The sequence below is a fragment of the Chiloscyllium plagiosum genome, unplaced genomic scaffold, assembly GCF_037043375.1.
Source record: "Chiloscyllium plagiosum isolate Xiang-an unplaced genomic scaffold, Cpla_swu_hap1 HiC_scaffold_2, whole genome shotgun sequence".
In the NCBI taxonomy this organism is placed as follows: Eukaryota; Metazoa; Chordata; class Chondrichthyes; order Orectolobiformes; family Hemiscylliidae; genus Chiloscyllium; species Chiloscyllium plagiosum.
Window position 1 is genome coordinate 21717178 of NW_028270140.1, and position 27494 is coordinate 21744671.

At 39.6% G+C, this 27494-nt stretch overlaps 1 protein-coding gene across 5 annotated transcripts in view; it reads left to right on the forward strand.

Annotated features, from left to right (window-relative positions):
* Window positions 1-23173, forward strand: part of LOC122563792 (ephrin type-A receptor 5-like) — a 332189-nt gene extending 309016 nt beyond the window's left edge. For 2 of the 5 annotated variants that reach the window (XM_043718006.2, XM_087995267.1), the window contains exons 16-17: window positions 10230-10385; window positions 14158-23173. In XM_043718006.2, coding sequence (XP_043573941.1) covers window positions 10230-10385; window positions 14158-14263 — 262 coding nt within the window. In that variant the 3' untranslated portion in view covers window positions 14264-23173. The remainder of the gene's footprint in view (window positions 1-10229; window positions 10386-14157) is intronic. The other 3 variants (XM_043718007.2, XM_087995269.1, XM_087995271.1) reach the window with 3 other exon arrangements.
* The last annotated feature ends 4321 nt before the right edge of the window (window positions 23174-27494 follow it).

A 27494-nucleotide genomic window follows, 5' to 3' on the forward strand; every position in this document is an offset into this window, starting at 1 on the left:
TGCCAGAACATGGGACACTTTGCCTATTAGATGTGAGGAAAACAGTTTTCACTGTACATTTATATACATATGACAATAAACTTACATCTAAATCTCAGTCTAAGTGGCTTGACCATGGTGAACAAGGGAATTTAGGAATAGGATTAAATCTGAGGAAGAGACACACAAATTGGCCAAAAATACAGCAGGGAGAAAGTGAGGACTGCAGATGCTGGAGATCAGAGTTTAGAGTGGGGTGCTAGAAAAGCACAGCAGGTCAGGCAGCATCCGAGGAGCAGGAGAATCGATGTTTCAGGCATAAGCCCTTCACCTGGAATCGATTCTTGATGAAGGGCTTATGCCCGAAACACCAATTTTCCTGCTCCTCGATTACTGCCTGACCTGCTGTGCTTTTCCAGCACCACACGCTCAACAAAAAACACAGCAGACCTGAGGATTGGAAACAATTTAGATTTCAGCAAAGATGAACAAAGCAATTGATAAAGAAGGGAAAAATAGAATATGAGTAAACTTGTGGGAAACACAAAACTGATTTGAACATTTTCAGTAGATATCTGAAGAGAAAGATTAGTGAAGATAAATGTCAGTCCCTTACAATCAGAAACCAGGGAAGTTTTATAATGGGGAACAAGAGATGGTGACCAGCTAAAGACTTCGGCTCTGCCTTTGCAAAGGAGAACACTAATGATATACCAAAAAATGTTGGGGAGCATGGGTTCTAATAAGATGAAGAACTGAAAGAAATCAGTTTTAGTAGGGAAATAATGTTGAGCAAATTGATAGAATGAACATCTGACAAATCCCCAGGTCAAAACAATTAACATCCCAGAGTACGTTAGGAGGTGGCCTGAGAATTTGTGGGTGCATTGATGGTCATCTTTCAACAGACTGTGATACAGTTCCAATGGTTGGTTTTGGAGGTGGGTGAGTTGCTCCTTTTTTATATAGCCGAGTTACATTAGCTGGGGAGAAAACAGGGAATTCTAGCCTGGCTTGCCTAACATCAGTAATGGAGAAAAATGCTAGAGTCAACTAAAAAGATAAAAGGTTTAACAGCAGAGCAATTGGAAAATAGTGACAGGAACAGACAGCGTCAGCATGGATTTGCTAAAGATAACTCATGCTTGAACAATCTATCAGAATGTAACTATTGAGAAGGGGCTGCCAGTGGATGTGGTTTATGTAGACAGTTATAAGGCTTTCAGTAGGGTCCCACACAAAAAAAATAAAGTTAGCATGTAAAAGTGAAGAGTAAGGGATTTGGGTAGTATACTGACGTGGATAGAGAACTGGTTGGCACACAGGAAACAGTTGGAAGAAATGAATCTTTATCCAAGTGGCTGGTGGTGATTAGGCGGTGTACTGCAGGAATTAGTGCTTGGACCCTCTTAGTCAAACTATATATTAATGATTTAGAGGCGGGAAGTAAATGTAATCTTTCCAAGTTTGCAAATAACATAAAGCTAGGTGGGAGGATGAGCTCTGAAGAATATGCAGAGATGTTCCATTGTGATTTGGACAAGTTGAGTGAATGGGTAAATGCATGGTAGATTTAAGAACATTGTGACATTTGTGAAGTTATCCACATTGGGAACAAAAACAGGAAGACAATTATCATAATGGCAATAGGGGAGATACAACGAGACCAGTCGTGAAAGTAAGCATACGGTGGCTGCAGGTGGTGAAGAAGGCAAGTGGTATGTTGGCCTACATAGTGAGAGGAGTGAGTATAACAGTAGCAGTGTTTTTCTGTAATTATACAGGGCCTTTGTGAGACCACATCCAGAGTATTTTGTGTAGTTTGGTGTCCTTACTGGAGGAAGGATGTTCTGGTTAGGGAGGGCAGCCAAGTGATGAAAGGATATGGCAACACTGATTTATAAAAGATCATAATCAAGGCAATAGTCCTTGACCCAAAGGACTATCAATCTTCCAATCCAAAGAGGAAGTGCTTTTGAATAATTTTGGAAAATCTTCAGACTGCCTGAATTTGCGCAGTCAGCACTCTATTCTAATCACAAGTCCCCAATGGTTGGTATTTCGATACACCACAGACCAGACCATTGGGATTTTCAAGTGCAGTTGAAAACAAACCAAGTTATTGTTTTCTCCAGGGAAAGAGACAGAAGGAGGTAACAAAGAATGGAAGGTGTTAATGAAAAGCAGTACAGGGAAGTGATTAGAGGCGGAATTATCTGTGATTTCATACAATGCCTACAGCATGGAAGCAGGCCAATTTGCCCATCAAGTTTACACTGACCCTTCAAACAGCATCCCACCAACCCAGACCCATGTCCTACCCTGTCCCTGTAACCCTGAATTTCCCACAGCTAACCCACTCAGCCTGCACACTATGTGTAATTTAGCATGGCCAATCCACCTAACTTGTACATCTTTGGACTGTGGGAGGAAATCCAGACAGATATGGGGAGAATGTGCAAACTCCTCACAGACAGTCACCTGAGGATTGAACCCAGGTCCCTGGCACTGTGCGGCAGCAGTGCTAACTACTAAGCCACCATGTCAGTGCTAGTCTCATTTCTAGAATAAGACAAACACAGAAGGTGGCCCATGAATATGGGTTAGTGAATGTGTACGAAAGGAGAGCTTAAGAAAGAATAAGGAGGCAGTAAACACTAAGGAGAGAAAGTAAAATAAGTTGAGATGGATGTTGACAAGGGAGAAAGAGAGGACTGAGGTCATGGGAAGATTTGGAAACAAAGATGAGAATTTTGAAGTGACTCCCAGTCAAGCAATGTCGATCTGCAAACTCAGGTATGAAAGGTTGATGTCAACATTTCATACCTGAGTTTGCAGATCGACATTGCTTGACTGGGAGTCGCTTTAAAATTCTCATCTTTGTTTCCAAATCTTCCCATGACCTCAGTCCTCTCTTTCTCCCTTGTCAACATCCATCTCAACTTATTTTACTTTCTCACCTTGGTGTTTACTGCCTCCTTATTCTTTCTTAATCTCTCCCTCCATACACATTCACTAACCCATATTCATGGGCATCACTTGCTTTGATTTAAGATGAAGGCAGTAATTTTTGGATGACATCAAGTTTATAAATTAAAAAATGCAGTAGACCAGGCAAGAGTGTATTGGAATAATAAACTTCAGAGATAACAAAGAGATAAAAGAACATGTCAGCAGCAAATGAGCTAATAAAGGGCCAAATTCTGGTGTTGTCATAGAGGATGACGTAGGCTGTATAAGTGATGACATGCACGTGTGGTTGGAAGCTTACTTAATAATCAAGTACAACACCAAGAATGCACACAAACTGGCTTAACTTGGGACTGTTACAAAGAATGGAATTTCAAGTGGACACTGAGGCTGATGGCCACAGTGTTCTCAAAACTTTTACTCGAGGAAATCTTTGCTCATCCAGTACTAGATTCTGGATAAACTGTCTGAAAGTTTAACAGTGGAAGATTCAGGAAAAATGGTGATGAGAGAGAGCTGGGTGCAACTTCAGCACACTTGTGAAAACCGAGAAATTCTCTTTCACTTCCCCGTAACACGTCCACCATTACTCTCTGGTGTCGACGAGAAAGTGGGCAATAGTGAAAAACAAAAAGAGAAGATTTCTGAAAACTTTTAGTTTGATTACTACTGCTTGTAGCTTGGCTATTGAACTGTGACAGCCTAATCACTGTAAAAGCATTTTCTTCCTCCTGAACTGTTCTTCTGGTGCTCTTTCCATGACATTGATGGGAGTAGAAGCAAGTCGAAATTGTCCTCTGCCCTTGCAGAATAGAGTGCTGGCAGTTCTGTGTCTTTAATTGACTGCTGTTTGTGTGCTCTGATAGTGGACATTATCATACTTTCCACCCTGACATGCCTTCATTATCAAATTGACAGCTATGCCACATTTATGTTTGAAGTATGAGCTTTTAGAGCAATATGGAAGCAGAACACTGCATCATACCGTCCACTGACACCATTCTTTCGTGAGTAGAAAACAGATTTCTGTGCTAAAAGAATGGAACTGCCTATATCCACCTCAAACATTGGTCTTTCAAAGGTAGGAAAAAGAAAGGACAGGAATTTTGTGCTTTTGTAAGTTTAGAAACTGAGAGGAGGTTCGTACAGTTCTCAGAAGATTTGTTAAATTATAATTTTAAATCTTAAGACCTATTGCATTTACGCTGTGACTAATGTGACACAGAGACCAAAACGTTTCTAATCTGATGTCAAATTGACTTCACTTCTCTGTATTCCTGGGTTGCTATAAAGTAGAGAGGACTTTGCAGTGGCACAAATTGAGAAACACAACTTGGAAGTCTTTTTAATAAAGCAAAGTCCCTGTGTAGATACTTTTGACAGTTTGTCTTGAACCCCAACTCTATTAACCTTGCCAGTGTTTGATGTAAATTCTGAGCTCTTCATTTAGATTCCTAATTTTTAAGAATAAAACAGCATTTTAAAAACTGTATGTTAACGACTATTACAATTAAATAAAAAGATTTTGCTTCCATTTCAACGATTGCGTTTCTCATTTCATCTTGACCACTGGGAAGTTGATCTGCTAGTTAGGTCACTGAGTTGGGTATTTAGACATTTGGTCAGATTTTGTGTCTGCTTTGTCTAAATTGCTGGGAAAGGAATCTTCTCTCAGGAACAGAGTTCTATTCTAGAAATTCAACAGTCTCATGGGTTAACACATATTGTTTGCTTCCACACTTAAAATATGACATGCATAGATGAAACAGGTAACAATGTTTGTGGGCAGCTTTCTTTGTGTCTAAGATTATTGCAGTGTGCCCTGTAGCTATTCTTCTTTTTCTGCTCACATTGGGGCAGCATAATTCAGTGTTATTACAAATTATTTATTTCTTAATACACAGTGTCAACACTACAGTGTCAAATTAGTGCAGTGGGTACAAGTGTTCTGCTCATTGCTGTTAGGATAGAGTGCAACAGACACATAAGTCAATGAAGAGGAAATGTTAACTGAAGTGACTGAGTCTTCATCTCACTGTGGTGACTTCCAGTAGCAAATGAATCCAACTGGTAACACAAAATCTATTGATGTTGTCTCAAAAAGGTGCATCATCTAATGGATGTATACTGTAAAAATATGTAGGTGTTTCAGTTCGTTAATTAGATTAGGCAGGTAAATTCTATCACTAAAGTTATTGATGTCTATGTTAAGTCCTAGAGGATGCAGGGTCCCCAAGCAGATAATAATAAAATGTTGATCTTTGAGCTGGCATTAAAGCTCACTGGAACACTACAGCAGGCCTGTGACAGGAATATTGGTGTAGGAACATGGTGGGGTGTTGAAGTGGCAGGCAACTAGGTGCTCGAGGTCATTTTTACGGATGGAAAGTAGGTGTTGTGCAAGGTGGTCTCCCCAACGTAGAGGAGACCACACTAAATAGCTAATAACATGGTCTAGATTCTTTCCCCCCATCCCAATCTCATCTTCAGTGTAAATACCACCTTTTCCTAGCTCCTATCAGCTCTGATGAAGAGTCGCTGGATTCAAAACATGAACTCTGCCTTCTCCTCACAGATGCTGCCAGACCTGTTGAATTTTGCCATCAATTTCTGCTCAAAGTAGGAATATTGGCCTGAATTTTGCTGTAATAATAATGTCGATGGGGTCAACATGAGTAAGTTAAACAGCAACCCATAATACCCATACACTTTTATTTAATTTTGTCAGAAGAAGTAGGTTTTGCTGGCAAGGACAGCATTTATTGTCCATCCTAACTGTCTTTGAAAGTTGTTAGTGAGCCACCTTTGAAAAAAAGGCTGTAAGACTGTTATGAGAGTACATCCGCAGTACTTTGACAGTGAAGGAAAATGATTTAGCTCCATGTCAGGATAGTGTCTAACTTGCATGGACATTTTAGGAGGTTGTGTTTCCATGCACCTTGCACAACACCTATAGTCCATCAATAAAAATGACCTCAAACATCCAGTTACCTGTCACTTCAACACACCACCATCTTCTTACACCAACCTTCTTGTCACAGGCCTGCTGCAGTGTTCCAGTGAGCTTTAATGCCAGCTCAAAGGTCAATATTTCATTATTATAAACTATCCTTGTTCTTCTCAATGGTGGATGTTGTAGATTTTGGAGGTACTATTGTAAATGTCTTGGAAAGCTTTTGCATTGCATCTTGCAGATGGGAGATAGTGCACTAGAAATGGAATGAGCAATTGTTTAAGGTGCTGGATGGATTGTCAGTCTAGCAGCTTGCTTTGTCCAAGCTGTACTCATCGAAGATAGTGGAGAGTATTTCATCACAGTCCTAACGTGGATGGCAGAAAAGCTTTCAGAAATTAAGGGATGAATTATTTGCCAAAGAATATGTAGATCTTAATCTATGGGGTGACATGATGGCTTAGGGACCTGGGTTCGATTCCTCTCTTGGCCGACTGTCTGTATGGGATTTGTACATTCCCTCCATGTCTGTGTGGGTTTCCTTCGGGTGCTCTAGTTTCCTCCCACAGTACCAAGCTGCGCAGGTTAGGTGAATTGGCCATGCTAAATTGTCAGTAATGTCCAGGGATATGCATGCTAAGTGGATTAGCCCTGGGGAATGCAAGGTTGTAGGTTATGGGATCCGTCTGGGTAGGACGTTCTTCAGAGGGACCGGTGTTGACTCAATGGGCCAAATGGCCTGCTTCCATATTGTAGGGATTCTATAATTCTATGGTCTGGTGTTTCAGCCATGATATTTATCTGACTGCTTGTTATGAAGTTGTGTAGAATAATCGTGATTTGAAAAGTAGCGTGTGGTCCCTTTAAAAGATAAGGTGCTTTTAAAGCTTAGAGTTAAAAGAGAGAAAGGGTCTGCAAGCAGATGGGGAATAGTATAAACAGTTCTAAAATGGAAACATGTAACAATTGGCTTTGTTAATGGATAACTTAGGCTTGTTTTGATGACAAGTTTGAATTTGGTCTATTAATTTAAACCAAACATTCATAAATTCAAAACCAATTGAATTCAAAACAGATGGTGTTGACAGCCTGAAACCTATCACATTATGAGAATCTGTTGCATCATCGGTGGTATTTAAGAAATATTTTTGAAAATTAAGAGAGAGCCGACTGCCATCTGAAGGAAGGGCCATTTGTCAGCTGCAGCAAAAGCAAGTCCACCGTCTGAGAGACAAACCTGGCTTTCAAACAAAATTATTAAACTCTCTAAAAGACCCAAAGATGCCAGAGTAGCTTCAGCTCAAAATCCTCACAGGAGAATCATTGGAAGACAAGTATTTGTAACGTGAGACCAGCAGAAAGAAGATTGGAGATAAAGTGGAGAAGACATAGTCTGTGCAAACCTGGAGAGATTAAGTTTTAATTTATTGCTTTCTTATTAATTGGGTTTGTATAAATGGGACTTGTGCTTACTTGAACAGTGTTCATTCCAGCAGAATTTAGTTCACTTAGGCAATAGTTAGTACTTTGGGGGAAATTGTCATCTTGTCTACCTGTGCTAACACCTTCAGGGATCTATGGACCAATATAGCAAGGTCACTTGTTAATCAGTACTCCCGAGAGATCTACCATTCCTGAAGCATGGTGGTGAACTTAGATGGATGTTGATGTGAATCATCCACTCAGCAATTTTGACTAAAGGTGACTGCAAACATTTTGTGAATAGCCTTGCCTTTTGCACTCATATGTTCATCTCCACTATCATTGTGGTTGTGGATATCATCCAACACTGTACATTATTGAATGTTCAAAGTTTGTGAGAAGATTTGTAGCTCGGGTGCTCGTTGCTGTGGTTCTGTTCACCGAGCTGGAAGTTTTTGTTGCAAACGTTTCGTCCCCTGTCTAGGTGACATCCTCAGTGCTTGTAACAAGACTGCAAAGCTTTGATCCGGTCCACTGATTCTGGATTCATTTCGCTCTCTCTAAGCTTTCTGCTTATTTAGCACGATTCCTAACTTCTCTAGGTTGGCACTCCATTTTTAAAAACCCATGTAATTAATTCTGTTCCTGGAATATTGTCCTCATTTATCCACTCACTTGAAGCTAATGATAGAATGGGGAATATTATCTGGTCATGAGCTTACATAATGCTGATGACCCACAGTGTCCTATGATGCCGAGATTAAAACTACTGGATTTGTTCTGAATCTGTCCTTTTAGCATGCTGGCAGACCCACACAGTAGGCTACCCTTAATATGATGGGTTTACCAATATGGTCACTCACAGATGCATCTTCTACAGGTAGACTGTTGGATACCAGATTGCTGTGGGATGCAGCAATTCCTTTGAACAGTGTTAAGACGTTTGAACTGCCATTGTAGAACTCAAACCTCTGCTCACACACCACAATGGAAGCTGAGACATCAGCCATCACATACTGCATCAGTTTTAGGTCCCACAAGCATATCATTGGAACTGCTCACCAATTCTGTGCTGGAAGCGACAAGCTACAAGTCCCACATGAAGACCTGTGTAAAGTTGGGGCTACTCTCCTTGACTTCTAGACATTGACTGACTGACTGACTGACTGCAAGCATTTCAGCGTGTCAGCCCTGCACCATGTGTACAGACATATCCATCAACCTTCTTCTGTAGACCACCCCAAAGAGCTTATTCAAAGTCCTCTGCAGTGGAACACACTGTACAGCCTTGCCTTCAAGCAAGCTATTGCTTAGTCTACCTTTACTCTCTGCCATGGCTATGGTGAACCAATTCTCAGTATTTCACCACATACTGATGCTGCTTCTATACTAGTCTCTAAATCACAACAGTCATTTCCTGAGCTGGTGACTGCAATTGAGATTGAATAACACGGGTTTCTTCTTTATCGGCCATTCCCCCTACCCAGGGCCTGGCCAGGTAGCAGCTCTTGAGTATCGAGAAAGAGAACGGTGCAAGTTTAGGGTTATGGTGGGTGAAGGAGGAGAAAGAAAGATGTGCATGCTCGTACCATCTGAAACTTGTAAATCAAAAGAGACTGTGGGATTCTGAGAGAAAGCAGATTGTGAGAAGGTTTGTTAATGGGGACACCAACATCTGCCATGGTTTTAGGCCTGTGTGTAGCTATGGGCTTGGTAATGCCCAATTTAATAATGGTGAACACCCTCCCTTCCATGGGACAAGAACGTGCAGGTATGCTTGTTTCCCATTGATGTGGTCTGGCTATCTCCACTTATTTGCCACCTTATGTGCAAGAGGAAACTGTTCAGTGAGTGTGCTTGGATGATGTGGTCATTATGTCCAAATAGCTATCAGCATGTGCAAGTTGTGAAATGTGGGTGGGTTTTGCAGAAGTAATAAGTATAGTGCAGGGAGATGAAATGATGAATGTGAGGTATGAATTGTGATTGATAGGTATTATTGACAAGTGAGCGATTAGAGTGTGGTATACTGAACAAGTTGTGTGACTAGGAATGCAGTCAGTGGGATATATACGTTTGAAAATATGGCCTTGACCACTCTTGTGAGCTAATGGTCTTTTTGTGGGACTGCATAAAGGTCCTCAGGGTTTGACAACTTAGATCACACCTTTCCAAAATGTGCAGAGCAACATTGGGAAATCTTGGAGCTTACTCTTTGCTGTGTTGTGTCATTGTGGAGTGTTCCAAACCTCAAGCCTATAAAGACTTTGTCCCCATCAACTTCATCACAGTGCACCTGCCTTTAAGAGGTCCAGGTTGGCATCAAGTCAAGATTTAACTTGTGTTAGCCTCTCATAATTTTGAGCCTCACTCAGAACTTAGCACTAGCTGCATCAGCAGTGATAACCTGTAAGCTCCTGGCCCTTCACAATTCCTCATCCTCTTTTCTAGCCCTCTCCAATTTCACCATCTATATGTCTAATGGAGGACCTGTTCCAGTGTATAGGCAGGCAACTCACCATAATTGAAGAGAGGAGCTGTTTGCCTATTCACACACCTCACCTGTAGAGGGCAGCACACACTACTGGACACCCAATTACTATATGGAAATATTTGATAGCAACCCGCTGACTTTTTGTGGGCTATCAGCCTGAAATATGGCAAATATTATCCATCGCTGCTGGCTGCAAAATCTGAACCAGTGTTTGGCTAATCTCTAATTATTAAATAGTTCAATGTCTTGTTATGAAAAAGTGCTTGTAAGCCTTTTTAATCTCAGTAGTCAACTATACTTAGGAAATGATTAAGTTCAAAGAAAATAGCATGTTTGCAATCAAATGGAAGACGTTTTGTTAAATATTTTAACATTGTAGGAGTGTTTATGTGCATTTCCTGTTTGTTCTAGAGTATCTAACTTGCTGGTGGAGCACAATACAGGGGGTTTCAGTGTGTATCAATCTGTGGGAGAATGGCTCGAGTCCCTTAAGATGGGACGGTACACAGACAATTTCAATGAGAGTGGATACACCTCTTTGGATATTGTGACAAAATTAACCTTAGAGTGAGTAATTTTCCTTTCATTTTTGCTGTTTGTACTGCTTGAATTAGCATAAACTATTGGAGCGTGGGTATAAACAAGTTATGTTTTTTCGATTGGACTGTCAAACTCCTTAACTAGGAAAATGAATTGAATGAGATGTCATTATTTCTTCCTGTTCCCACCTGATCCATGCTCTGTGTCTTGTCCAATGAACTCACCATAACAATATTCCCCATGCTTATCTGCACTGATTTTGACATTGCCATTGACTTGGCAAGATGCTTACTAGTTAAGCAGCTCCAACTGTCCTTATTTTATCATTTCCATAAAAGGAAATCAGTTTCACTATCTTGTTTTTACATGAACTACACTTCAAATAATACCCATGAGTAAACCTACACTGAAGACCAAACATTTTCACTCCTGTCCTCAGAAAATAAGTTCTGCAAGTTTTTGGAAACACCCTTACAGTGTGATATTATTACCACATAAATTTCATAGTTCCTCATTACCTTGTGTGTTAAGTATGAATACTTCAATACAGTGAAGCTCTGTGCTTGACTATATACCTCATAACTGACATTTCCTGGAATGATTCTGCAATCAAGAAATACTCGCTTATTTTCTATCATGGCTGCAAAATCCACATATGGATTGAATCACTTCATGTCCACTCTGAAACTAACTGTTCACAGTGCTGCACAGTGCCTTGTAGCTCATGCCTCATTTGAAGAGGGGAGAGCTAATTTGCACAATTTGTGCAAGGATAAGCTGGTGAGTGAGTATTCCTGCTGTACTTCAGGCTCAAAGTAAAGGCGATCTATGTATCAACAGTCATATTGCAGTTTATGCATGGGAAGAAACAAAGTTAATGTTTCAGGTCACAATCAGATCCTTCATCAGAATTGAGGAAAGAGTTATGTTTAGAGGTCATGTGAATGGCTGGATACCAATCACCTGATTGCATGTTTTCCTATTGCTCCAAGTTGCATTGCAATGTGGTTAGTCACATCTCATCTGGACATAACTTTTTAGTTTCTTTACTATATCCATTACCACATCCTTTGACTTTTGTACCACAAAATCACTTGTCATATAATATCTCTTGCCATCTACCCCATTATACATTGTTTATGTTCTTTCACATGCTCTCCATTTCCACTCCCAGAACACTTATTACATTTCTATCTTTTTTTCAGTTTCAGGAAGATCAGCACTGACTTGAAACATTAACTGTGTTTCCCTCTTCACAAATGCTGCTGACCTGAGTATATCCAGCATTTTCCTTTTTTATTTCAGAATTCCAGGATCTGATATTTTGCATTTTTCACATTATTCTCCCTTTATACTGCCATTTATAGCCTTTGCCTTACTATTCAGTTTACAGAATTTGTTGAGTATGGATTCTGTAACTGTGAATAACTATAGCTATAAAAGAAACTTTAGTAGTTATTATTGAAAGAATTAAGTTGTTTTGATTCCTGTTTCTGGATTATTGATTTCCCACCACAGTTGAAAAATGCAGAATGAATACTTATATTCAGATTTGCCCACTTTTTATGTGTTTTTCTCTGTTTTCTTGTCCTTTCATAAAATGACTCTATATAACTGTAAAAAACACATCCTTACTGCTGTACTCAAATCCTCTCACTATGAAGGCCAACATGGCATTAGCTTTCTTCACTGCCTGCTGCACCTGTATGCCAACACTCAGCAACTGTTCCACCATGACACCCAGGTCTTGTTGCACCTGAATGTTTCCTAAACTGCCACCATTCACTTAATAATCTGCCTTCCTGTTTTTGCGACCAAAGTGATTAGCCTCACATTTATCCACATTAAATTGCATTTATCAAGTATCTGCCCATGCAGCTAGATGTCCAAGTCACCCTGCAGCCTCTTAGCATCCTCCTCACAACATGCACTGCCACCCAACTTAGTGTTATTTGCAATTTGGAGATTTTGCATTCAATTCCTTCATCCAAATTGTGTATGTTTACTGTGAACAGCTGGGGTCCTAGCACAGAATCCTGGTGGCACCCCACACATCACTGCCTGCCACTTTGAAAAAGACCCATTCATTTTTCCTGTATGCCAACCAATTCTCCATCCACGTCAATAAATTAATTCCAATAACAAGAGCTTTAATTTTCCTTACTAATTTCTTGTGTGGAACCTTGTCAAAAACCTTTTGAAAGTCTAGATACATAACATCCACTGATTCACCCTTACCTTCTCTACTGGTCACATCCCAAAACGTTCCAAACAATTTGTCAAGTGTGATTTCCTTTTAGTGAATCCAGGCTGATTTCGACCGATTCTGTCATCACTTTTTAAATGCTCAGTTATTACATCTATAATATTTGATTCCAGCATTTGGTATGCTTTCCTTTATTGGTCAGAGTATTGAGTACAGGAGTTGGGAGGTCATGTTGTGGCTGTATAGGACATTGGTTAGGCCACTGTTGGAGTATTGTGTGCAATTCTGGTCTCCTTCCTATCGGAAAGATGTTGTGAAACTTGAAAGGGTTCAGAAAAGATTTACAAGGATGTTGCCAGGGTTTGAGGATTTGAACTATAGGGAGAGGCTGAACAGGCTGGGGCTGTTTTCCCTGGAGCAATGGAGGTTGAGGGGTGACTTTATAGAGGTTTACAAAATTATGAGGGGCATGGATAGGATAAATAGACAAAGTCTTTTCCCTGGGGTTGGGGATGCCAGAACTAGAGGTTATAGGTTTAGGGTGAGAGGGGAAAGATATAAAAGAGACCTAAGGGGCAAGTTTTCATGCAGAGGGTGGCACGTGTATGGAATGAGCTGCCAGAGGATGTGGTGGAGGCTGGTACAATTGCAACATTTAAGAGGCATTTGGATGGGTATATGAATAGGAAGGGTTTGGAGGAATATGGGCCGGGTGCTGGCATGTGGGACTAGATTGGGTTGGGATATCTGGTCGGCCTGGACAGGTTGGACTGGAGGGTCTGTTTCCATGCTGTACATCTCTATGACTCTATATAGGGAACGTGGGAAGACAATTCACTTGGCTGTAGCTCGTGCATCATTATGTCTGCTTGTACTATTGCATCTGTGTCCACTGTTTTATTATTTGGAATCAATTTCATCAAAAAGATTACATTTTCCACTAAATTAACCTGTTTGTATGAATTATGATCATTGTCTCCAAGATCAGTTCAGTTTCAAATCTACAGTTGTAAAACAATTTGACAATTTTCCTCTGTTCTTCTAACTCACATCAACAAATTGTAACAACAGTATAACAGTGAGTCCTGCTGCTGCTGTCTTCCAACCCTGACTCTGAGTTCCCCAGTGCCGCATAACTACTGGCAGGATCGGTTGGGGGAACAAATCGAGCATTCTCCCTTCCCACTTAACCTTTGTTGCCTACTAATACACTCCATCCCACCAGCCACCGACATTGCTTCACATTGAGAACTCCCAGCAGTTAAATTGGACCAGGGTGCACAATTATCACTGGACAGGAAAGTGGTTTTAAGCTACTTCAAACAAAAAGAGGAAGACCACTGACTTTTGTTGAACTCCCTAACAACTCACCAATAAAGCTTACAACTTATGAAGAGGAAGCAGACCAGCTGTCATCAACTATTTATAAAAGGAGATAGTGGGTTTGATGCTTTGCCCTTGGGCATCCAACATTGCTATGCATAATCCATTTATGTAGATTTCCATCATTTTCTTTACAGTATGCATTTTAGGTGGTGACAGGAAAGCCTTGGTACTCTTTATTTGAAAAATTGCTGCGTTGTATTCCCACAGAGATTTGAAGAGAATTGGTGTGGGTCTTGCTGGCCACCAAAAGAAGATCATGAACAGTATTCAGGAGCTACGAGTCCAGTTTATGAATGGCATGATGTCTGTGTGACTCCATTCCAAATCGCTTGAACTGTCACTAGCCATTCAGCACTTTTATTTTTTTCCTGATTTGGGACTTGTATTTATTCCTCGGTGCAAAAGTTGGGGAGGGGGCAGGGGGGTAAAATGAATAGCTGGAACAACAGAATGCAATTAATGCTAACCTTACTGTTCCAGTATTTGAATTCGCTAAATCCTTAAACCTTGGAATCATCATCATCACTGGAACACAGAGAATGGAGACAAGTTCAATAAGGGGTACAGTTCATCCATTTACTTTCACAACAAGCAACACTGAATACCTTGGCACGCATATTCCTTCTCTGTAAGGTGGTATTGGCACCTTTCTTTATCCTGCAATAGAAGACTCTAATTCCCTCTTGGGAACATCTGACTTTCTCGACAGTTTCAATTCAATCGAGAAATGCCAGTAGATTCATAATACTTTGTGTAAGTTTCCTGTATCATGTCTTAATGAATGACAGTTGTGTATTGAACAGCAATATTAAGTTTACTACTTAGTAGTAAGATGTTTTGTAAATTATAAGTGCAGTTATAATATGCTGTATTTAATAAGTTATAGAACGTAGTGTATAAAGTCTTTGCTTGACTCAGTCTTGATCAGTATGTATTTATTGATTAAAATGTTAGCGCATAATGAAACACGTTATTTGAAAACATACATATTTACTTTGCTCTGATTATGTTTGAATATTCATGTGTATATACTGTACAGTTTGCTACTGCAGGGTACAGAATTTTCTCTATGTAACAAAACTAACTCTTTAATTTGACTAAAGTGAGTGACACTTTCTTAAACCTTTGATTCAAAGACCCTGCTTTTTGTACTGTTAGTGTGTGATATTGAGAGATGTTTTACTATAGTACTTCTTAACTTGCATAGGTGAGGGATTGTTTTATTGAAAGATTATGGACACAGTTTTCAGTGGGAATTAAACTAACAGCACCATAAGTTGGATTTGCCTTTGCAAGCTGATAAGATTACATTGAGGGAAAGAGTGCATTCGGGACCCAGGTAAACAGACTGAGCAACTGTCCTTAATCAATCAGCTTGAAGAATTGTTAAACTAACAGTACAAGAACTGAGAAATATGTATAAGTTAGAGTGGGTGAATCCAATGTCAAATGAAATATAGAAAGTAAAATAAAAAAGGGAATTAATATTAAAGTAGAGGCAAGGTCAAAATAATTTTCTTTTAAATCTCCAATAACAATTTAAACATTAAATAAAGAATGTTCACACTTGTGATAGTTAATTTGACAGTAATTCACATTTATTACTTTGTTAAAAGGGCAATTAGACTGAAATAGATGGGACCTAATCTTCCGTGGCAAGATTGGTCTGGATCAACCACACAAATACAATGATGTCATCATTCATTCTATTTAGATAATCTAGGTGAGAAGATGTTTCCATGTAGCTAATGCCTTATTGGTATATCTCATAAGCAAGAAAACAGTATGAGAAATATAATGGTACTAAGGAATAAGGGAGGCAGCAATGATGTGAAAATATCATTGCACTAGGAAGCCTGAGGCCCAGTCTAATGCGATGTGAATGTTAGCGGAAATCCAATCATTACAAATAGTGATATTTGAATTCAGGTAATGAATCCTAGATTAAAAAGCTGGCTTTATTGCTGAAATTATTGTTGGAAAAGCCCACCTGATTCACTAATACCTATTACAGAAGCAAATTAGCCCTCCTTACCTGCTCTGGCTTCAATCCACAATGGGGCTGACTCTTAAATGGTATAGAAATTGGTCTGAAATTGCTACAAAGTCTAAATAAAGGGATGGAAGTAGCTGGACCACCCAGCATTATCTAGAGAGCAGAAACCCAGGCCTGAATTTGTAAAATCTTCCTCACTAATATCAGAGGGCTTATTTCAAAAATTGGGAAAGCTATCCCGTAGAGCAGTCAATCAATATTCTGATAGTCATAAAAACTGAGTGATACCTTACAGATCATGTCCCAGACACACCGTCAGCATCCCTAGATATGCCCAATGGCAGGACAGGTGCATTAGGAGTGGAGCATATGGTATCTAGTCAGGTGGGTGTTGCTCGAGTCTTCAACATTGAATATGGATTCCATGAAGTTTCATTGCACCTCCAGGTGATTATCACTTACCATGTGACACTACCACTGTGTTGAATGGAATGGATTTTGAATACAACAAACAACTCAAAGCTGGATATCCATGAGATGCTGAGGACCAGTAGCAGCAGCAAACTTTTGTTCAACCACAATCAATAACTCAGTTCACTGACGTATTTCCCCTTTCCACCATTTCTACCAAGCTGGTGAACTAACCTTGATACAATGAAGAATGCAGGAGGACATGCCTGGAGCAAACATATCTTTAAAATAATGTCAAACCGCTGAAGTTGAAGCATAGGACTACTTATGTGGCAAAAGGTGTAAAGCAGCAGACAATAGATAAAATTAATTGACCCCAGAACCAACAAATCAGATCTAAGCTCAGAAGTGCTGCCACATCCAGTCATGAAGGATGGTGGACAACTTAGAGTTCTGAAGAAGTCATACAAATCTTGAAATCCCAAATCTGTTTCTCTGTCCACACATGCTGCCAGACCTGCTGAGTTTCTCCAGAATTGTGTTTGCTCCAATCATAAGCCAATTTGTCATTTGCAATAAACCATCAAGAAATGACTGAAGTTTCTACATATTGCAAAGTAAGGATCCTGATAACATTCTGGTTATAGGACTGCAGACTGGTGCTCAAGAACTAGCTGTACCCCTAGCTAAGCTGCTTCAGTATTGATATAATATTGGCATCTACCTGATAATGTGGAAAATCCTGTGCACAAAAAGCAGGACAAATCAAATCAGCAAAGTGATGGAAGGGGGTCATCAAAAAAAAGTGCTATCAAACAACACTTGCTTCGCAATAATCTGCTCACTGACACCCAGTTTGGGTTTCTGGCTTCTTTATAGTCTCAGTCCAAACATGGACAAAAGAACTGAACTCCAAAAGCAAACTGAGCATGGGTGCACTTTAACTGAAGGCAGAATTCAACCAAGTCTGGCAATCTGGAGCCTTAACAAAACTACAGTCTGTGAGATTTGGTGTGAACTCCCACTAGTTGGAATCATATCAAGCACAAAGGAAATGTTTGTGGTTATTGGAGATCAATCATATCATTCCCAGAACATCATTGGAGGGGTATTCTGGATAGAGTTCCAGTCCCCATCATCTTTAGCTGCTTCATTGTGCAATCATGATTGAAGCTGCAAAGTTCAATAATATTTATCATTCCGAAATTACTAAAACAGCCCATATCCCCCTGTAAAAAGACCTGGACAACATCCAGGCTTAGGTTGACAAGTGGCAAATAGCATCTGTACCACACAAATACCAGGATATGACCACCTCTGACAAAAGAGAGTCTGCCCATCGTCCTTGATTTTCGATGACATTGCCCTTCACTATCAACATTTGGGGTTACCACTGAACAGATATAAAAACTATGGCTACAAGAGCAGGATGGTGGCTAGAAATTCACTACATGGTACTCATCAGGAGTCTGATGGAATACTCTTCACTTGCCTGGATGAGTGCAGCTCCAACAACACTCAAGAGGCTCAATGTCATCCAGAAAAAAAATCAGCTTGCTTGTTTGGTACCCACCCATCACCTCCTACTTCAAGTCCCTTTATCATCGATATATAGATGCACTGCAGCAAATCTCCAAGGCTTTTTAGACATCACCTTTAAATGCACAACCTCTATCATCTGTCAGACCAAGGGTAGGAGTTTAATGGGAATACCACCAACTGCAAGCTCCCCTGCAAGTTTCACTCCTGACTTGAACTTTACCATTTTTTGTTCATAATCATAGTTCAAAATCCTGGAAGTCCCTACAATGTGTCCTTAGATACCAAGGACTGCAGCTGTGAAAGGAGGTTGTTCACCATCATCTTCTCAAGGGCAGTTAGAGACTAACAATAAATGCTGGCCAGAGATATTACCTCAAAGAATGAGCAAATAAAAGATTCTACTGGACTGTAAAGTAAGTAACTGAGGAAATTGCCAACACTCAGTCTTCCAAAGTGTTCTTGATTCAACAATTGCCCCTTAAGATTAGAAAATGTTAATGCAACTTCAGAATTCAAAAATGGCAAGAAACTGAGGCCAGGAAAATACAGGCCTGCTGGAGCAACATCTGTCCTGGGGAAGTTAGTTTAAACTATAATCAAGAACAGATTGACTGAGTACCTAATTGAGTATTTTGAGGAAGTAACTAATGTTGTAGACTGGAAAATGCCTACAGATTTAGTCACTCTCTAGCCACTCTCCTAACATCGAAGACATCTCAGAAATGGCTGCCATACTACTCAGATCCATTGGCATCATGGTAGCCCACAAACCCACCAACACACTAAAACATCAGCTGATGAACTTGAAAGACCCTATACAGACAACAAGCAAAACTAATATCATTTACAATATACCTTGCAAATACTACATTGGACAAACAGGCAGAAAACTAGCCACCAGGATACATGAACATCAACTAGTCACAAAAAGACATGACCCACTCTCACCAGTATTTCTACGTACAGATGAGGAAGGACACCACTTCATCTGGAACAACACATCCATCCTAGGATGAGCCAAACAGAGACACACGCGAGAATTCCTAGAAGCATGGCACGCCAACCGGAACTCTATCAACAAACACATTGACTAGGATCCCATTTACTACCCCTGAGGAAAAGAACAGGGAATGACATCAACACAGGAAATGACATCACCAACCCAAGGAAACCTAAACACATAAATAAAAAGTGGGCAATACCACCAGTGCTTCACTGGAGACTCTGATGATATTATCTTGTTATGGTAACAAAATGTCTGAAAACAAACCTTCCAGCTCAGTGAACAAACTCACATCCAGAACCTCAACCTGAGCTACAAATCTTCTCAAAACTCCATAACAGATTTAATTTGTACGAGCATTCTGCAGGAATTAGAAAAATTCCCAAATAAGAGCCTATTCACTAAAAATCATCCTTTGAAGGAAAACAATTGTCCTGATTAGGAAAATCAAATAGGCAAAAATAGACAGGGATTTGGAGGAATGTATATTTGCTTAAATTGTGAAGTGTCTCATGCTGACCTACAAGGTCAAGACCTCAATTAATCATTTTTGTAAATGGAAAGGAAACACATGTCGAACTTCATGTTTGCTGTTGGCACAAAGATTGGTGGTAAACTAAGTAATATAAATAGGAACATAATTATGAACATTTATATGAAATATTAAGTTATGGCATCAAAATCCCAACATGTGATGTCAGCTGTAGGTGACTAAAACTGAATTGACTTTTTAAAACAAAGTAAAGCTAGAAAGAGCAGAATCTAAAGAGATTTATTGGCTCAAGGTTACTAATTATTAAAAGGTGATGGCAGTCAGAAATGAGGAATAATCAAAATGGCTTAGGCTAAAAGTTCATATTTAGCTAACTAGAATGTAAAGGATAGCAATTATGCTACAGCTATACAATGCCCTGGTTACGTCACATCTACAATACTGTGTGTCATCCTTGACACTACGCTTCTCAAAAGAATATTTTGACCCATAGGAGCACAGAACTAATTCACCAGCATGTTAACCAATGTTACATTGTGAGGAATTATCGCACAAACTAGATTTTAACATTCTATGTTCCAAGGAATAAAGTGGTGACAGGATTGAAGCATTTTAGGGTTTCAAAAGAGTTGATGGGGTGGACAGAGAGAAAAAGCATTTTCTTCTGGTGGAGTTATTAGGTCAAAGGTCCATTATCTTAAAAGCAGAGAATTTACCAAATTTTTCATCACATGAAGGATAGTTAAAAAAAAAAGTAGAACTCTCTCCCACAAAAAGCTCCAGATGTTAGATTAAGTAACCAATAGATGTTGCGAGTCAAGGGACTTAAGTGGTGTGGACTCAAGGTAGTAGATCAATGGAGTTAGTCACGATCTCTTGTGAAAAAGAACAGATTTAAAGGTTTGAACAGCCTACTTTGATCTTAGGTTCATACATCAGAACTACTCAAAATGGCAATCTAATCTTGTAATTTGCATGAAATATTGCCCAGTCATTGAGTTGCAAATCAGATTAACTCATTCAATTAATATACACTGAAATAAGCCAGATTCATTTAAACATTTAGGGGCTCATTACCAATAAAAGGCAAGATGTTAATTAATTCCAAACTGTCTGTAAAAAGGAAAATAATCTAATTAGTGGAAGCTGAGCATCTTATTTAGATTAGTTTTAAACTAAAATGAATATAAAAGGATAATACTGGCTCTCTGTATAAAAATAATTGCTGTGCTTCTCATCTTACCTTGCAGTGCCAACTATATTCAAAATTACATTATTACCTTGAATTTTTTTTAACATGTACCTTGTTTGCTGTAATGTTAAACAGCCTTGGAGGTGAGTTTTATGATCAAAATAGTTAGAGATGTTTTACTAGGTTGCAAATAATGTGAAACTGTTTATTATTAAACTATTTCAAAGCAGGTCACATTTTTACTTTGAGAAACAGCTCCAAGTGGGCTGGCTTTTAAATTTCATAAGGTCCGTAAAGTGGGTTTGCAACCCACCCAGTTCCACCAACCAGAGAGAGCGGGGTCATTTGAAAGCCAATTGAGTAGAATTGGAATGTTATCGGCACCATTTGTACATCCAGATAAACCCACCAGATCTCAATTGGTGCCAAACAAATGATGCAGTCAGCAGCAGGGTACGTGGGGAGGGAGGGAGAGAGAGGTGTGTGGTTAACAATCCAAGCAGAAATGGCAAGGGGGCACAGATGGGAAACTGTGATCAGGTTCTTGGCTGACTGTGGCTCAGAGTATTTTTGTGATTCCCATTGAAGCTGTCCAGATTCTGCTGGTTCAAAGTATTTTAAAATTTCCTCTTTGACAGCCTCACTAGATGCATCAAAAATTGCCAGTGAAACCAATTAGGGATTGCATAAATCTGATCAATTCTGAGACTTCAAATTGCACATTATGTGGGACATTTCAGTGGAGCTTGGGGAGACATGCAACCTCTTAATGGCAGGCACCTGAGAAAAGTGATGGGAACTTACTATTAGGTCAATGGAAGGGTCCCCTTGTGATGCAATGGTAGTGTCTTTATCCTGGACCAGGAGGTCCAGGTTCAAATCGCACCCACTGCAGAGGTGTGTAGTGACCTCTTTGAACAGGTTGCTTAGAAAATTAGGTTAAATTGAAAGAAAATTTGGCTAACACAATGTTAGATCTGCAAAGCCTGAATAAGGTACTAACCAATTAGTGATTTTGGCAAGTTAAATCAATCCACAATTGAGTGAGATTTGTACTGCTCTCCATACACTTGCTGGCAAATCTACAAAGACCTTTCAAACATTGCCACTGTGCTGTCTTTCCTGTCATGTTGCTGTATCGCCAACAGCAATAACATATTGGGCTCTGTATGATCTGAACTAGACATCAGTGTAAAATTCTGATAGAGACACTAAGGTTTGTGTTGCTATTTGCAATCCAGAGGGGGAAATAGAATTTACTTCAAGTTAGAATAAATGCAAAAAAAAGTCAAGTTAATGCAAAAATGTTTTCCTAGTTGCCCTTGAGAAAGTGGTGTTGCTTAGTCAACTTCTTAATTGCTGCTTCTTCTATGGGATTCCAACCATCTCGTAGGGCATGAGTCTGCAAATGGTGCCCACATACACTTCTGTGGAGACTGGCATAATTACACATTTATTGACATCGTGATCGGTTCTAAGTTTGAACAACTTCAACCTCATTCCTAGTGGGACTTTCACAATTTGACAGAAAGGATCAGGCTTGAAGTGAATACAAGATTGCGAATGGTGTGAAAGTAATATACAGTCCCATTGCTGTACAGGTGGAGTTGAGGTAAATTGTTGGGTAGGGTAAATGGAGCTGTGTTCTGCAAGTCATAAAATACTTAACCTCTGAGATCAGGAGCTTATCTATTGAAGCTGAAAAAAATGTTTCATTTTCCATGACAGATGTTCCTCACCTTTGAGAAATTATATTCAGCCCAAAACTCAAACTGTGAATGCAAACAGAGAATAACTTTGTGAAATAATTTTAGAAAGATATGGTAACTTTATTAGCAGAAATGGAGACAGAACATTGATTGTATCTCTTTTACATGTTACAGTAGTGAGCAAAATAATGTGGGAAAAGGCATAAAATTATTGAAAATCCCATGAGAGCTACTAATATGGCAGGAGGAACAACTAAAGATAGTTTATTAAGCAAAGTGCTGAAGGAGATGGTTAAGATGGCTGTACCACTTTGTATGTGATTTATCTTCATGAGTACGCAACCACAATAATACAATAAAATATCAGAACGGTGTTGTGAAAAATCTCATTTTAATGAAGAGATTGAAGTGTGCGATTCTTTGTAGTTTTTCATTAAATCGTTGCAAGAATATAAAACAATTTCTAATGCTATCATAATTTTAAACTGCGCTAAAAGTCTATGATGCTAGATTATTTCGAAGCACATAGGAACTTGTATGGGATGCTTTTATAGGTAATATGTAAGCTAAGATAACCTATGGAGAAAGAAATTTCTCACATACAAACAACTTAGATGGCTAGTAATCCAAACAAGCAACAGTTGGAGCTTACATTTACTGAGTAACAAAAAAAGAAAATTACACATTAACGCTATTAGGCTGACGTTTTGCTTTGAGTTGTTTATGACATGTTGAAAACTTAATAACAACCTTAGTGTGTTTTATTTATTTTAACATGGTATCCTGACGCTGTCTGTATTTTGTTTGTGTACATGTTTTTGTAGTGTAAGATATTAAATTTTATATTTTCATAAAAAAATAAATTTTTATATCAGCATCTCTTTTGTGAGCCTCCATTTTTATCTGCCACTGTAAGACATGCAGTCTTATACTTAAATAGTTCACAAACTGCATCTCACTACCCCGTGCCAAGCATCAAGAAATACACATTTCCATTATTTAAAATATAATCAAGTTCAACTTTGGGAAGATATTGCAATTCTCACAATACCTTTCATGTACAATTTTTATAAAATGTGTGCAACTTCTGGAAGCATTGCCAATTCATATCAAACATTGAAAGATGCACTTGCCCACATCAATCATAACATTACTGTGCTAAACATGCCTGGCATTTATGCATCCGTCAGGTGGTCAGATCTAATTTTGTTGAAGAGACATTATTGTGTTTTACACCTTTTGGATATCATCAATGTCAATAAATAAGGAACAAATTAATTTAACAGTTTCCTCAAACTTTCCAAAATGAAATACACTTTTTTCGACCTCCAGGAAGACACATAGTCTCCCCTGACAAAGAGCAGTTGAAGACTCTGGGCCCGTACTCAGAATTGAGAAGGATGAGGGCAGATCTTACAGAATATTGGGAGGTCTAGATACAGTGAATGTGGAGAAGATGTTTCCGCTAATAAGAAAAACTAGGATATAAGAGCACAGCCCCAGAGGAAAGGCATGACCCTTTAGAACTGAAATGAGGGGGAATGGCTTCAGCCAGAGGGTGGTGAATCTGTGGAAATCATTGCCTGAGGTGGCTATGTGTGGTGTAAAATTCCAAGCAGTGGAATGTGGTGAAACGGTTAAAAATTATGTCCCAATACATGTGTGAATCTAACCGGAATGGAGGTGTTGCTTAGTCCCGTGTGAATCTTCTTATCTGTATGTAACCAGAATGGAATGTGTTTTTTAGCCTTGCTCTGCTGTTCACATGAATGTTTATATCTGGAAGGGAGTATATCAGCTGGAAAAGTCTCCAGTTCGGTGAGTCTGCTCCGGGGTTACGTTTAACCGCCGAGCGTGGGTTGTTGGCAACCGCTCTACGAGAACTGACGGCTCCCAGTTTTGGTAACATGTAGAGTGAGTATAAGCCAGACCCGTTGTGCGACGCTGCGGGGAATAAAATGCCCATTATTCTAGCAGTCTCGCCTCTTGGTCGTTTGTTCTGTGTCAGACTACTCTCCTACGAACCTGACCTTGAGAATTTTTTAAAACATTTGGCGTAGTCGAGCAGGGTCAATCGCAATTGAGGAGAGATTTTGATACAGAACAATGTTTTGGAAAACGACTAAGAAACCAGAAGAACAAACTGTGGAGGTCCCGACCGTCCCGGGATGGCATGGATGTGGGCATGTACGTGGCAGTTTGTTTGAGAAAGGATCCCAGTCCTGCCGAAGAACCCCTTGCCTGGGGTACAGCGGAGGATGTGGGCATGTCCAAAAGGCTGAAGCGGAGTTAACAGAATTGAATGGGATTGAACTGAACTGAACTGAGTGGAACTGAAGTGAATCAAATTGAACGGAACAAAATGGAACTGAGCTAAATTGAATTGAAATGGACGGAACTGAATTGAATTACACTGAATTGACTGAACTGAAATTAACTGAAACGAATTGAACTGAATTAAGCATAATGTAACACATGTATTGGGCCAAGCAGTGGAATGTGGTGTAAAATTCCAAGCAGTGGAATGTGGTGAAACGGTTAAAAATTATGTCCCAATACATGTGTGAATCTAACCGGAATGGAGGTGTTGCTTAGTCCCGTGTGAATCTTCTTATCTGTATGTAACCAGAATGGAATGTGTTTTTTAGCCTTGCTCTGCTGTTCACATGAATGTTTATATCTGGAAGGGAGTATATCAGCTGGAAAAGTCTCCAGTTCGGTGAGTCTGCTCCGGGGTTACGTTTAACCGCCGAGCGTGGGTTGTTGGCAACCGCTCTACGAGAACTGACGGCTCCCAGTTTTGGTAACATGTAGAGTGAGTATAAGCCAGACCCGTTGTGCGACGCTGCGGGGAATAAAATGCCCATTATTCTAGCAGTCTCGCCTCTTGGTCGTTTGTTCTGTGTCAGACTACTCTCCTACGAACCTGACCTTGAGAATTTTTTAAAACACTATGGAAGCCAAGTAATTGTGTGTATTTAATTCAGAATTAGATAGGTCCTTGATTGGTACAGAGATCAATGGGTGAAGTTAGGAGAATGAGGTTAAGAAACATATCAACTATAATTGAATGACAAAGCAGATGGGCTAAAATGGCCTAATTCTGCTCCAACAGCTTATGGTGTAATTCAGCGGCACTCTCTTCCATTAATTTTTCCCACATATTACTTCATGCTCCCTCTTTTCACCCTGTTCTGAATTTTGAGAGCATTAAACCTGTTAAATTTGGAAAGTATCGGGCATATGTCAGCTCCACATTGAAGTATACAAGGCGAGTCAGAGGAGGCAGTGTCATAACAAGAATAGTCACTGGACTGGTAATCTAGAGCCCCTAATGTTGTAGACATACATTGGAGAAGTTGGGACTACTCTCCTTGAAAAGAAGTCTGAAAGGAGATATGATAGAAGTTCGCAAATTCATGAAGGTGTTGGATAAAGTAAATAGGGAGAAACTGTTCATGCTCATAAAAGGGATCAAATATGAGATGGCACAGATTTAAAGTGATTTGCAAAAGAGGTACAAAGCAAATGAGAAAATAATCTTTTTTCACACAACAAGTGGTTCAGATCTGGTGTGAACAGTCTGGAAGTGTGTGGAGGCAGGTTAAATTGAAGGCATTGTTCCTATTTTAAAATCACCCAAGGTAAAAGGGTATAGAGAGTGGCAGGAGCGAAGCACTAATTGTGAAGCTAGTACATGTACACTCAACATGATGGGTTAAATGGCCTCCTTCTACTCCCTAATACTTCAGTGATTTTATGATGGTAGAGAGCTTGAATGTCATCATGACAGCTCATGAAATTTTAATTCAACAAAGACTAGAATTTTTAAAAAATGATCTGTTGGTGACTGTAAAACTATTGCCACTAGTATTGTTTTTGTTTACAAAGATAATCTCCTTCAGTAATGTCATTTAGAGAAGGAAATCTGTGGTTCTTACATGTTCTGGCCTATAAGTGACTTTAGACTCTCAGCAATATGACTGACTGCCTACTGAAATGGACAAGAGCACCATTCAGTTCAAGGGATAGGCAACAAGTGCCGGCCTTGCCAACGATGTCCACATCCCATACACGAATAAAAATACAGGACAGGTGAGACTGGAATATGTTCTTTGCAAGTTTTATTTGGCTTCACATTTCTGCTCTTCTTGTCATTCTTGTTAAAATTCAGTCCTTCCTCATTATTATTCCTCTCAGCTGCTTCATAACTTATAATTATGTGTCTTCCTCTCACTCTGATTTTAAATTCCCCATCTGACCCCTCAATCTTTGAAAAGCTTGGAGTACCCTTATGTCAAATCACTCAGGTGATTGATGGGATTCCAAAAATCAAGCCAACAACGGGATGAGAAACCACCATTTTATGAGGAGAATTTAAAGACTTCAAGTTCCCACAAATAAAGCTGACAATAACAATTTGTTCAGAGTGACAGAGACATGTCCTGAACAACAGAAATCTGTCCTCATTCACATTAACGTTCCTTAGTTTATACATTGTTTTCATTTTCAGTAGAGGACAAAAACTGCATAGGAGTGAAAGGCAGTAGGCATGAGGAACCACCAGAACCTGCAAGCTCTTCTTGAAGTCACACACCATCCTAATTTGGAATGATAAGTCCATTCCTTCACTATCACTGGTTCAAAAGCCTGGAACTCCCTCCTTCACTGCAGAGACAACAGCAGTTCAAGAAGGCAGCCCACCACCACCTTCTCAAGGGCTTTAAGGCTTGATTCTCCTATGTCCCAGCCCCCACCCCCACCCACACCCACCAGGTCGTGTGATCACATAATTTGCTATTACACACAACCCATTATCAGCCACTAACAGTCTCTATTGTGATGATACTGCTCCTTTAACAAGGTTATGTTGTCCTTGTTTTTATTTATTAGGGGTTGCAAAGGCAGAGGTTCCAATATGTTTGGATTTATCTACTTGAAGCAGCTTTCAAGTGTTTTTTTTATACGAGTTGTACAATGAAAGGGGAGTGGTCAGTTCTCCTAATTCAGCCTTTTTACTTGGTTTGGTTTTCGCAAGCTGCTTTTTTCTTTGCAGCTGCTCGTCAAGTTTAAGCTAGGAACCCATAGAAGCAGGTCCATGCTGATCCTCTTTCTCTCTCATATCTCTCCTGTAAGAACTTGTGTTTGAATTTACCTGCTTGCCAAGGGGCATTTATGGGATGTTGCAGGGCAGCACG